Source organism: Dreissena polymorpha, chromosome 1 (assembly GCF_020536995.1).
Source record: "Dreissena polymorpha isolate Duluth1 chromosome 1, UMN_Dpol_1.0, whole genome shotgun sequence".
Taxonomy (NCBI): Eukaryota; Metazoa; Mollusca; class Bivalvia; order Myida; family Dreissenidae; genus Dreissena; species Dreissena polymorpha.
The window spans coordinates 26,827,908-26,840,656 of record NC_068355.1 but is presented as its reverse complement, the minus strand read 5'-3'; the positions used below and the strand labels follow the sequence as shown (position 1 = coordinate 26,840,656).

General features: G+C 35.6%; 1 protein-coding gene across 1 annotated transcript in view; it reads left to right on the top strand.

Moving 5' to 3' along the window:
• Positions 1-12,749, top strand: part of LOC127864939 (uncharacterized) — a 77,653-nt gene that overhangs the window by 31,674 nt on the left and 33,230 nt on the right. Inside the window, exons 3-4 of the mRNA XM_052404831.1 lie at positions 9,314-9,675; positions 10,268-10,333. Coding sequence (XP_052260791.1) covers positions 9,314-9,666 — 353 coding nt within the window. The 3' untranslated portion in view covers positions 9,667-9,675; positions 10,268-10,333. The remainder of the gene's footprint in view (positions 1-9,313; positions 9,676-10,267; positions 10,334-12,749) is intronic.

Here is a 12,749-nt window from a genome sequence, read left to right as displayed (position 1 = left end):
CATGACATTTTGAAAGTCAAAACTTTGGTTTTGTCTGTAGAAATTCAATTAAATGAACTGATCCAAACTGACGTTACTTGGTCAAAAGGTACCGGAAAAATGGTTAAAATGTTGATATAAAAATAGTTTTACAGTTTAATATATGAAAAACATGTTTTGTTTTAAGTTAATGAAGAATAATAAGCATGTTAATTTGCTAAGAAAAATAATTAAAACTTTCTTGTGACTTTGACGGACATACGGACATCCGGACCCAATCTAAGATAATACAAGAAGCATACTTGTACACATTTTTATTTCCTATATTCAATTCTGTTGCCATTTAAAGCAGACCCATTAAAAGCTCATAACCTTGTCTTGTAAACTTTTGATATCATGTATTTCATCAATATCATCAGCATCGTCATCCTTGTCATAATCATCTTCAGCATTATCATCTTTAGCATTGCCCTTCGCCGCCAGAACTTAACGTTTCGGAAGTTCTTATTATAAACTTGTAAGAAATAAAAGGTAATTACGCGCATTCAGGGGTTTCACTGGCTCAACAAAACTTGTTGCAACTTTTTCGCGCCGTGAAAACTGTCGATTATTCCAACCTTATTAATAAGAAAAATCATTTAAAGAAACCTTACTACATTAATGTCATTGCCTTTATTATCACTTTAAATAGTATATTATTACATAAAAAACATTAAGTACCTTCATAAGTCTTAATAAGCTTTATTTGTATATAAATACCATTTTTTCAACTTGATAAACAACACAGATAACCAAAATAATATAACAATGTTAACTTCCATGTATTAAACAGTATGCTGCCTATATGTTTCAAAATTAATTATTTAAACATAGAATCACACCAATTTACATCATTTGAAAGGGAAAAAGAAATATAAAACATCAGAAAGTAAATCATCTCACTTAATTTGTTAAACAGTTATATATGGTCATTTGGACATGTCATACATCAGCTTCTGTTGTTAAAACGATTTCTGTTAGTGGTGGATGATTTCCAGGATCAATTAAATTATAATTGTTCACGCCTATTTCCTGACAGAAAGGCCCAGATAATTACCACCATCTAATCTAGTTGCCTGAAATAACATAAAGCATATTTTTTTTTACAAACTATCAACAACAAACAAACACATACATGTCACTATCTTTAAATGTCCGAATTTTAACATATCCGAAATATAGTACACCAAGTGAACGATATACTTTTTATTTCAGAAATTGTTGGTATCTTAATCAAATTATATCCTTCCAAGGTCATTATAATAATGGAACTATTAAACAGAAATGCTCACAAATACCTGTAGAAAAAAGTGTATACCGGCATGTGTTTTTGTGGAGAAATTAAATCCTTTTGCCAGCCCGATCGCCTATGGTTTTGATTAAAGAAATAGCGGCTCTAATAATTGTTATTATTACTGATCGTCGTGACAGTTTTTTCCCAGTGTTACTTTTAGGGGGGCTCAATATCATAAAGGAGCCATTAATAATCCAATAATCCGATAATAACCCCCATAAAACTTGACAATAGCAGTAAAAACACCGTTTGTAACACTTACACGCTTCAGTGATTTCAATATACTCTCTGCACTGTAGACGCAGTACAGTGTAGACGCTGGCCGCTCATGCTCAGTCGCGTGCTTTCGATTCGCAGTACATTTTCGGATAAGATTTTACCGATTTTTTTTATACGCCGCTCTTTAAAATTTGGAGGCACTTTAAAACAATCAAATGGTCAATCAAGACAAAGTGGTTCTATAAATTTAGGGTTCCCGGAGGACCACCCAGCTTGAAAGAACTGGTGGTCCTCGCCAAAATCTGGGGGCCTCGGGTCCCTGGACCACCGTTAGTGTCGAGGCCTGCGTGAAATTAAATTGCTTGGATTATGAAAAGTTTCGATGAGTGTCTCCTTTATTTTTGTTCTTCATACAGTCAATTTTGTGGATGCGACCACTTGTATTAAGCGACCTTTGTCTTATGCGACCATTTTGAAATCCCATGGAGCTTTTTCGCTATATAATGATATTGTATTCAGCGACTTTTGTCTTACGCGACCAGCGACCGCTGATTTCTTTGTATTTTGATGTCCAAATCTTGAATTAAGCGACCACTAGGAGGTAAAAGTGGTTAATGTATTGATCTTTCAGGGACAAATCCGTGTTAATTGTTTATCTAAGCCGATAAGATGTACTGTTACACCGCTGCTTTGTTTTCACACCAACCATTATGATTATGCTTTGTCTCGTTGACCGTTTCTGACCGGTATTGTTGTAGACTGCATATCAATTTATTGAGTTCAATAATAGAGGAACGTTTTACGCACAGTCTACAGCTTAAAAAGTTTACTATGTGGAATGTTAAGAGACAACGCCAATTTTTCTCGAGTATAGATAACAGGTGCAGAAACAATGCACTGTATGCGACAAACATTTCCTGAGAAGTGCGGAAAATAAACTATTAATCGGCAACATCTGTCGAAATCTGTACATTACCAATTTGTAATTATGCTAATTAGTAGATATTTGTTAGCCAATCACATTGTTATTTACTTAATAAATTTTCCAACCAGGTCTGTTTGTTTGTTTTCAATTTACATGTTTTAAGTTTTTCAGCTCATTATGTATCATAATCGAGTCAGATTTCCTTAAGCGTACATGCAGAAATTAAAATGTCAAAACGAAAAGTGTTAACGTTGAACGAGAAAATTCGGGTTTTGGAATTGTCATAGAGTAAAAGTGCACGTAAAATTGCAGATGAGTTTGGAGTCGGTAAAACTCAAATTCAGAACATTCTTAAGCGTAAAGCCGAGGTGCTTGAAGATGTGGAAAATTATGTGTCAGGTGAAAAAAAAGCGAAAAATATTTCCTTGTTTATGTTGTTTTTGCAAATAAATATGTACACACAATTCATTTATAAAATATGATAATTTATAATAAGTGAAAAAATAAAACACATTATAAGTAAAATATTGTTTATGTATTGTGTTTGTATTCATTTTATTATAAAAGTTAAAATCATTGTTGACAAAAGAGATTATCCTTCATATAGATTAAATTGAGGGTAAGCATTCTTCCAGAATGGCCTTTTTTATTTAAAGACCATTTTATTAAAAGACCACTTTTGATTACCCTCTTAAGTGGTCTCTTAATACAAGATTGACTGTATATATAGTAAAACCATCAATAGAGATACAATAAAAATTGGGAATAATTGTGGTAAAAGTGGAAAAATCTAAAAATGAGCAATATCTCTGTATCCCATAATTTTTAGAAATGTCTGCAAAATTATGTAATAAGATATATGCTCATTTATATTATGAACCAAAAAAGTTTCCAACAGTTTTTTTTACAGATACCTGAAGTGTTTCATTTTGATATCAAAGAAAAACACTTATAAATTCATATGGGCACAGTAACAATAAAAACTATTCTCATATTATTCTACAAGTCTTTGTTGGTTCATTATATAAACACATGGCCATTTGTTTAGTTTTAATCAATTGGGAAATAAATATGGACTGTTGTGATAAATATATCAATCTATACTTATATGGCCTGTGATATATGTGATTTGAAAGTATATGTTACTGTCACATGTGACTGTACAAAGCACTCAAAGAACAACAATACAATGAAAAGATAACAACTCATTCAAAATTAACAAATGTTTTATTTATCAACACAGTACTTGCAATGAAGAGTTTTTTTCATTTTGTTGCATCACAATTCAAATAATTTGTTTATTATGTCATTGAAACACATCAACTGGTCAACTTTTTTTACGCCCTTCTCAATCTTAACAGTTTTCAGTTTTTCAGAACATAACTCGTAGGCAAATTCAATCGATGTCAAAAACAAAGTATTAAAAATAACGAAAGTTGGGAAGTCCAATTCTGATGAAATTTCTCAGGATTGTTCCTGGGGTAAACCTCTTTCAAATTTGTTCAAAATATGCCCCTGGGGTAAAATTTGACCCTGCCCAGGGGGTCACAAATTTTAAAAAATTCTTATAATATAAGGCCTATTTTGTAAAAACTTTCAAAATCTTCTTGTCCATAACTATTGGGCATAGGGCTATCAAATTTAGTATGTAGAGACATCTACTAGTCCTCTACCAAATTTGTTAAAATTATGCCCCTGGGGACAAATTTGACCCTTCCCCAGGAGTCACAACATTGAACATATGCTTATATAGGGTCTATTTTGTGAAAACTTTACAAATCTTCTCGTCCATAACCATTGGGCCTATAGGGCTACCAAATTCGGTATGTAGTGGAATCTTATAGTACTCTACCAAGTTTGTTCAAATTATGCCCCTGGGATCAAGTTTGACCATGCTCCGAGGGTCACAAAATTGAACATATGCTTATATAAGGCCTATTGTGGGATTTTTTTAAAAATCTTCTTGTCCATAACCGTATGGCATAGGGCTACCAAATTTGGTATGAAGTGACATGTAATAGTTCTCTTCTTAGTTTGTTATGCCCCCCTTCGAAGAAGAGGGGGTATATTGCTTTGCACATGTCGGTCTGTCGGTCGGTCTGTCTGTCGGTCGGTCCGTCCACCAGGTGGTTGTCAGACGATAACTCAAGAACGCTTAGGCCTAGGATCATGAAACTTCATAGGTACATTGATCATGACTCACAGATGACCCCTATTGATTTTGAGGTCACTAGGTCAAAGGTCAAGGTCACTGTGACCCGAAATAGTAAAATGGTTTCCGGATGATAATTCAAGAACGCTTATGCCTAGGATCATGAAACTTCATAGGTAGATTGATCATGACTAGCAGATGACCCCTATTGATTTTCAGGTCACTAGGTCAAAGGTCAAGGTCACGGTGACCCGAAATAGTAAAATGGTTTCCGGATGATAATTCAAGAACCCTTATGCCTAGGATCATGAAACTTGATAGGTAGATTGATCATGACTAGCAGATGACCCCTATTGATTTTCAGGTCACTAGGTCAAAGGTCAAGGTCACGGTGACCCAAAATAGTAAAATGGTTTCCGGATGATAACTCAAGAACGCTTATGCCTAGGATCATGAAACTTGATAGGTACATTGATCATGACTGGCAGATGACCCCTATTGATTTTCAGGTCACTAGGTCAAAGGTCAAGGTCACAGTGACCCAAAATAGTAAAATGGTTTCCTGATGATAACTCAGGAAAGCTTATGGCTAGGATCATGAAGCTTCAACGGTACATTGATCATGACTCGCAGATGACCCCTATTGATTTTCAGGTCACTAGGTCAAAGGTCAAGGTCACAGTGACAAAAAACATATTTACAAAATGGCTGTCACTACAACTTAGAGCCCATATGGGGGGCATGCATGTTTTACAAACAGCCCTTGTTCAATATGCCCCTGGGGTCAAATTTAAAACTGCCCCGGGGGTCACAAAATTGAATATATGCTTATAAAGGGCTTGTCCATAACCATTTGACCTAGGGCTACCAAATTTGGTATGTAGTTACATCTTATAGTCCTCTACCAAGTTTGTTTATATTATGCCCCTCGGGTCAAATTTGACCCTGCCCTGGGGGTCACAAAATTGAGCATACGCTTATATGGAGCCTACTTTGTGAAAACTTAAAAAATATTCTTGTCCATAAACATCGGGCCTAGGGCTATCAAATTTGGTATGTAGTGACAACTATAGTAGTGTCTACCAAGTTTGTTCAAATTTTATCCCTTGGGTCAAATTTGACTGTGTCCTGGGGTCACAACGTTGAACATAAGCTTATATCAGGTCTATTTTGTGAAAACTTAAAAAATCTTCTTGTCCATAACCATCCGATCTAGGGCTGTCAAATTTGGTATGTATTGACATCTAATAGTCCTCAACCAAATCTGTTCAAATCTTATCCCTGGGGCCAAATTTGATCCTGCCCCGGGGGTCACAAAATTGAACATATGCTTATATAATGCCTATTTTGTGAAAACTTAAAAAAAAAATTTGTACATAACCATTAGGCCTAGGGCTACACAAGTTGGTATGTAGTGACATTGTACAGTCCTCTATTTAGTTTGTTGAAATTATGCCCCAGGGGTCAAATTTGACCCTGCCCTGGGGGCCACAAAATCGATTATATGCTTATATAGTGCCTATTTTGTGAACACTTCAAAAAACTTCTTGTCCTTTAACATAAGGCTGTGGCACTTCTAACCTTATGTGAATACATTAGTGTTCAAAGGTTCGTTTAAGTCGCGTTGTGTAATTTTTTGTTTTGACTTAAATGTTCCAGGTTCGTTTAACTACTCATCAGTTTGCGAAAGAAAGCAACAAGTCTTTTTATAGCATATATAGTCTTTTATTCTTGTTTAAAATGTTTGTATATGTTGTTTTGTAAATGTATATTATTCTTATTTGTATTGTAAATGTATGTACTTCTTATTAAGAAATTGAACAAGATCAAAACAAGAAAGAAACAAGATACTCCAACACAAATATGATCCGTCCAGAAAGTAAATGTCCGTCTCTCCTGCACTTACTGTAAAGCCGTTAAATTATAATGTTTACTGTGCGAGTTTCTATCAATAATGGCTCGATTTGTTTTAAAAACTACCCCTCTTTTATACTAATGCTTATATAAATGCTTATATAAACGGTCATGTTCCAGAAAACGTGATCTCAGCAAGTAAACAAAACTTTCCATCACCCTGTCAAATTGGAGTTTTTTTTCCTAACCCCCAGTAAACAAGCAGTTTGTGACCATTTTAACATCAGTCTGACCGCCAAATAACCAAGGCTTAAGAGCATCCTTACATGTATGATATTTCAAATTGAGTTCAGTCAGCTTACTAGGACAAAAGTGTTACAAGGCATAGGTCTACCAACTTTGGTATGAAGTGACATCTAATATTTCTTTACCAAGGTTGTTCAAATTATGCCCCTTGGGTCAAATTTGACCCTGCGCGGGGGTCACAAAACTGAACATACACTAATGGGGCCTTTTTTGTGAAAACTTTAAAAATCTTCTTGTCCATAACCATTGGGCCTAGGGCTACCAAATTTGGTATGTATAGACATTTAATAAACTTCTACCACATTTGTTCAAATAATGCCTCTGGGTCAACTTTGACCCTGCACCTGGGGATCACAAATTTTAATAAACGCTTATAAAGCACCTATTGTGTGAAATCTTTAAAAAAAAATCTTCTTGTCAAAAACCATTCGGACTATTGCTACCAAATTTAGTATGCAGTAACATCATTTTAATAGTCCTCTTATACCAAGTTTGTTCAAATTATGCCCTTTGGGTCAAATTTGACACGCGGGTCACAAAATTGAACATTATATACGCTCATATCTTGCTTATTTTTTTAAAACTTTTAAAATATTCTTGTCCTAAACTCTAGGACCTAGGGCTACCACATTTTGTATGTAGTGAGATATAGTAGTCCTCTACAAAGTTTGCTCAAATTATGCCCCTGAGGTTAAATTTGACCCAGCCCAGGGGGTCACAAAAGTGTACATGTGCTTAAATAGGGCCTATATTTAAGTATTTGCACATACCAAGAATATTTGTTTCAGCCTTTTCTTCAGCAGTGGAGTGATACAGAGCTATCATGGTCCTCTTGCTTGTTATTTGTGGTGATTTCATGCTCGTCAGGAGATGCCTGTCCACCGACACTTCCAGAGCTGCCATCACCGACACTGGTGTCATCAGCATGTGACCTGGCATAAATGAAATGCATGAATCTTATATATATTTATTTATTTATTTAGATATTGAATCGTTTAATAATCTTGTTGTGGCATTGTAGATATGGTGCCTGCCTAGCCATTGGGAGGCCACAGGTATGATCCCTACTTGGGGAGGGTTCTCATGATCTTTACAAAAACACTATGTACTGGTTCTTCCCAGAAAACAGACTAGAGAGTATCTCAATAAGCCTAAGGCTTTGGATGCAGTCTAGCTAAAATGAATAAGTTTATTATTATACATACATTAATCTTAATGTTTATTTGAATGGTTTTCAATAAAGTTAATATTAATTTCCTAGTCCTACCACATAAAGTATGTTATGTTTTGTTCTCACAAAAACAATTCACGTCCATATTAAAAAAGTGGTTGTTAATCATAAGAATCTTTGAACTAGTGGCATGTTACTGTTTAGTTAAAATTATATCTACATAAATATATACATAAACAAGCTTTCGCAGCCGAGCGTTGGCACCTGTTATGCTGTGCTCTTGTTTTAAATCCATACAATCACAAATTGAAAAATTTTTATCGACTTAATGAACCGAATTGGGATTTATTTTTTTAATCAACAAATATTGACTCATATGGCCTTTATCTTGTTTTTTTTTAATCATAAAAATTATAGTTATATACTTTGTGAGATGAAAATAAAATAACAGTCGGATGTCATAGCAGAAAACCTGCTGATGTATTATAAAATATTTGTTCTATAATTCATATGTGCCCTTGAATACTACAGTACATTGTAGCTAAAACAAGATTCAGAAATATTGATTTATAAACATGAGTAATGAAGTATTTTGACTGTCACTACATGGCATGTCTATAAATAGAAACTGAGTTCCTGGAAGTGAGACACTTTCTGACCTGGTCTTAATTTTGTGGTTTTTAAATGATTGTACATGTACAATATCTTTGATAAATTGAATAATTTCATAACGCCATATAACATAGGTACTCTTGTGGTTGTATTCTTTTATGAAGTGTTCAAATGTATGTATTAATTTCATTGCAATTATAGTAGTAGATCTATGTTCATTTAAACATTTTGCTGTTGAAATTGGTTTGGTAACTAACTAGCTAGAAAAGTGTCAATAACTGCTGTTTTGAATATTATTTTTTTTGTTATAAACACTTGAAAAACACAAATAATGTTGTAACACGGCACATGAATTATAACTGCTTTGTTCAATTTCACTTATTTCAGTACATAGTTATCACATGTATACATGTGTTGGAAATCTATTCATGCTGCACATAGTAACATGGTATAAACATGTTGATTGAACTGTGCAATTGTTTCTGTATGTGTAATTGTTTCCATCTGTGTAATTGTTTTACTTCAATTCATATCTAACTCACCAGTCGCATTTAAACATGTCAAACGTTAACACAATAGCTCTGCTACTGAAGTTTATTGTCACGCTTAACTATTGAATCATTGAAATGTATGCATATATTTTAGATGTGTAAAGGCCTCTTTATAGCAACATATGCATAATACAATATCACTGCAGTATGTTTAATAAGATTATTTAACATTGACAGTAATTCAATATCTTGATGTTACTCTGTTTTGCAGTATACAAGTGTGCTGTGAGTCCCACAGGGGACAGGCTGTACATCACCAGCTACATGGAGGACAAGCTTCTCACCCTGGCCAGGGATGGCACACTCCTGGCTACATACACAGACCCAGCACTAGGTGACCTATATGGTCTACATGTGACCCCTGCAGGCCAGGTGCTGGTCTGTGGATACTGTCCCGGCACTATACTACAGGTGGGCTGGGAGGGGCAGAGTAAGCTGGCTACTCTTGTTACTGTGGAGGATGGAGTGAGGAGGCTACGGTCAGTCTGCTACAGCAGCACCACATCCTCCATCATTGTGGGACAGAAGTTGAACGACACCATCCTGGTGTTCAGAGTGGAATAGTGTGTACATGTATGTACTAGTTGTTGTAATTAGTGATTAGTATTTCAATTACAATGTGTTGTTTAGCATACGAACATAGTAGTGTAAGTGTGTAGCTAAAAGATACAAATAATTTATGTGCACATATTGTTATCTGATTACACAATGTGAGGGGTTTTGTTTGAACATTAGATCTAATGCATATTATGTTATGTTGTCATATCATTTGTGTCATTATGGTCCTAACATTTAGTTCTTGTAAACTGTGCATGAAAAAACAAAGCATTTCAACTGAAAATTTCATATTTGTACATATATGCACATGTACATAGCAACTGAGGCTATTTTTAGACTTTCATTTCTATAAACACCATGCCATGTAAGAAATGTATATGGATGAATATTTTTTAAATAAAATGTTGTTTAAGTAATCTTTGGAGGAGTATATATTTATATTTTACGCAATGTTTACAGAAAGGTAACACTTGATGTGAGATTTATTAATTTGCCATATTTTATGCTGTTGAACATATCTGTTATTGATTTTCATTACATTTATATAAATTTGTGTGAATCCTAAATATACATACAAGAAAAACATCAAGCTATTTTGCTGCTCCAGTTGCTGCTGATTCAGGACAAGGATGCTGAGGATGTGGTGGACAAGGATGACCTGAATACACAAAAGGTAACGAAGACGTTTTATTTATCAGGCCTTTTCATGGCCAATTTGGGAAAAAATGCAATTTTTGGATTTTTATTTTTTTCGTGCAAAACGTCCATTGATTTCAGAAAAACAAATTTAATATAACTATTTCTAATATTTAATATTATAAGAATAAAATCATATTATGCTAGTTATATACTTTTTTTAGATCTTATTGAAATATAATTGAGACATATTAATCATAAGGCACTTATTATGCCCCCCTTTTGAAGAAGAGGGGGTATATCGTTTTGCACATGTCGGCCTGTTGGTCCTTCTGTCCGTCCACCAGATAGTGTCCTGATGATAACTAAAGAACGCTAAGGCCTAAGATCATGAAACTTCATAGGAACAATGATCATGACTCGCAGATGACCCCTATAGATTTTGAGGTCACTAGGTCAAAGGTCAAGGTCACGGTGACCCGAAATAGAAAAATGGTTTCCGGATGATAACTCAAAAACGCTTACGCCTAGGATCATGAAACTTCATAGGTACATTGATCATGACTCGCAGATGACTCCTGTTGATTTTGAGGTCTGTAGGTCAAAGGTCAAGGTCACAGTGACCCGAAATAGTAAAATGGTTTCCTGATGTTAACTCAAGAATAATTAAGCCTAGGATCATGAAACTTCATAGGTATATTGATCTTGACTAGCAGAAGACCCCTTTTGATTTTCAGATCACTAGGTCAAAGGTCAAGGTCACAGTGACTCGTAATAGTCAAATGATTTCCGGATGATAACTCAAGAATGCTTACGCCTAGGATCATGAAACTTCATAGGTACATTGATCATGACTGGCAGATTGATTTTCAGGTCACTAGGTCAAAGGGGAAGGTCACAATGACTCGAAATAGTCAAATGGTTTCCGGATGATAACTACAGAATGCTTAGGCCTAGGATCATGAAACTTCATAGGTATATTGATCATGACTGGCAGATGACCCCTATTGATTTTCAGGTCACTAGGTCAAAGGTCAAGGTCACAGTTACTCAAAAGAGTAAAATGGTTTCCGGATGATAACTTAAGAAGTCTTACGCCTAGGATCATGAAATTTCATAGGTACATTGATCATGACAGGCAGATGACCCCTATTGAATTTCAGGTCACTAGGTCAAGGTCACAGTGACTCGAAACAGTAAAATGGTTTCCTGATGTTATCTCAAGAAAAATTAGGCCTAGGATCATGAAACTTTAGAGGTATATTGATCATGACTGGCAGATGACCACTACAGATTTTCAGGTCACTAGGTCAAAGGTCAAGGTCACAGTGACAAAAAACATATTTACACAATGGCTGCCACTACAACTGACAGCCCATATGGGGGGCATGCATGTTTTACAAACAGCCCTTGTCTTTATAACTGTTTCTACACATGTGCAGACATGTGGTGTCACCAGTGAACACTTTTAATCCACACTTGGAGATCGAATGCCTAATTCTCTTTTTATGCCCCCTTCTAAGAAGAGGGAGTATATTGTTTTGCTCATGTCGGTCCGTCCGTCCGTATGTCTGTATGTCCGTCGACCAGATGGTTTCCGGATGATAACTCAAGAATGCTAAGGCCTAGGATCATGAAACTTCATAGGTACATTGATCATGACTCGCAGATGACTCCTATAGATTTTGAGGTCACTATGTCAAAGGTCAAGGTCACGGTGACCCGATATAGAAAAATGGTTTCCGGATGATAACTCAAAAACGCTTACGCCTAGGATCATGAAAATTCATTGGTACATAGATCATGACTTGCAGATGACCTCTATTTATTTTTAGGTCACTAGGTCAAAGGTCAAGGTCACGGTGACCCGAAACAGTAAAATGGTTTCCGGATGATAACTCAAGAATGCTTATGCCTAGGATCATGAAACTTCATAGGTACATTGATCATGACTCACAGATGACCCCTATTGACTTTTAGGTCACTATGTTTAAGGTCAAGGTCACGGTGACTCGGACACAGTAAAATGGTTTCCGGATGATAACTCAAGACTGCTTACTCCTAGGATCATGAAACTTCATAGGTACATTGATCATGACTCGCAGGTGACCCCTACTGATTTTCAGGTCACTAGGTCAAAGGTCACGGTGACTCAACACAGTACAAATATTGTTTTGCTCATGTCGGTCCGTCCGTCCTTATGTCTGTATGTCCGTCCACCAGATGGTTTCCGGATGATAACTCAAGAATGCTTAGGCCTAGGATCATGAAACTTCATAGGTACATTGATCATGACTCGCAGATGATTCCCATAGATTTTGAGGTCACTAGGTCAAAGGCCAAGGTCATGGTGACCCGAAATAGAAAAATGGTTTCCGGATGATAACTCAAAAACGCTTACGCCTAGGATCATGAAACTTCATTGGTACATTGATCATGACTCGCAGATGACC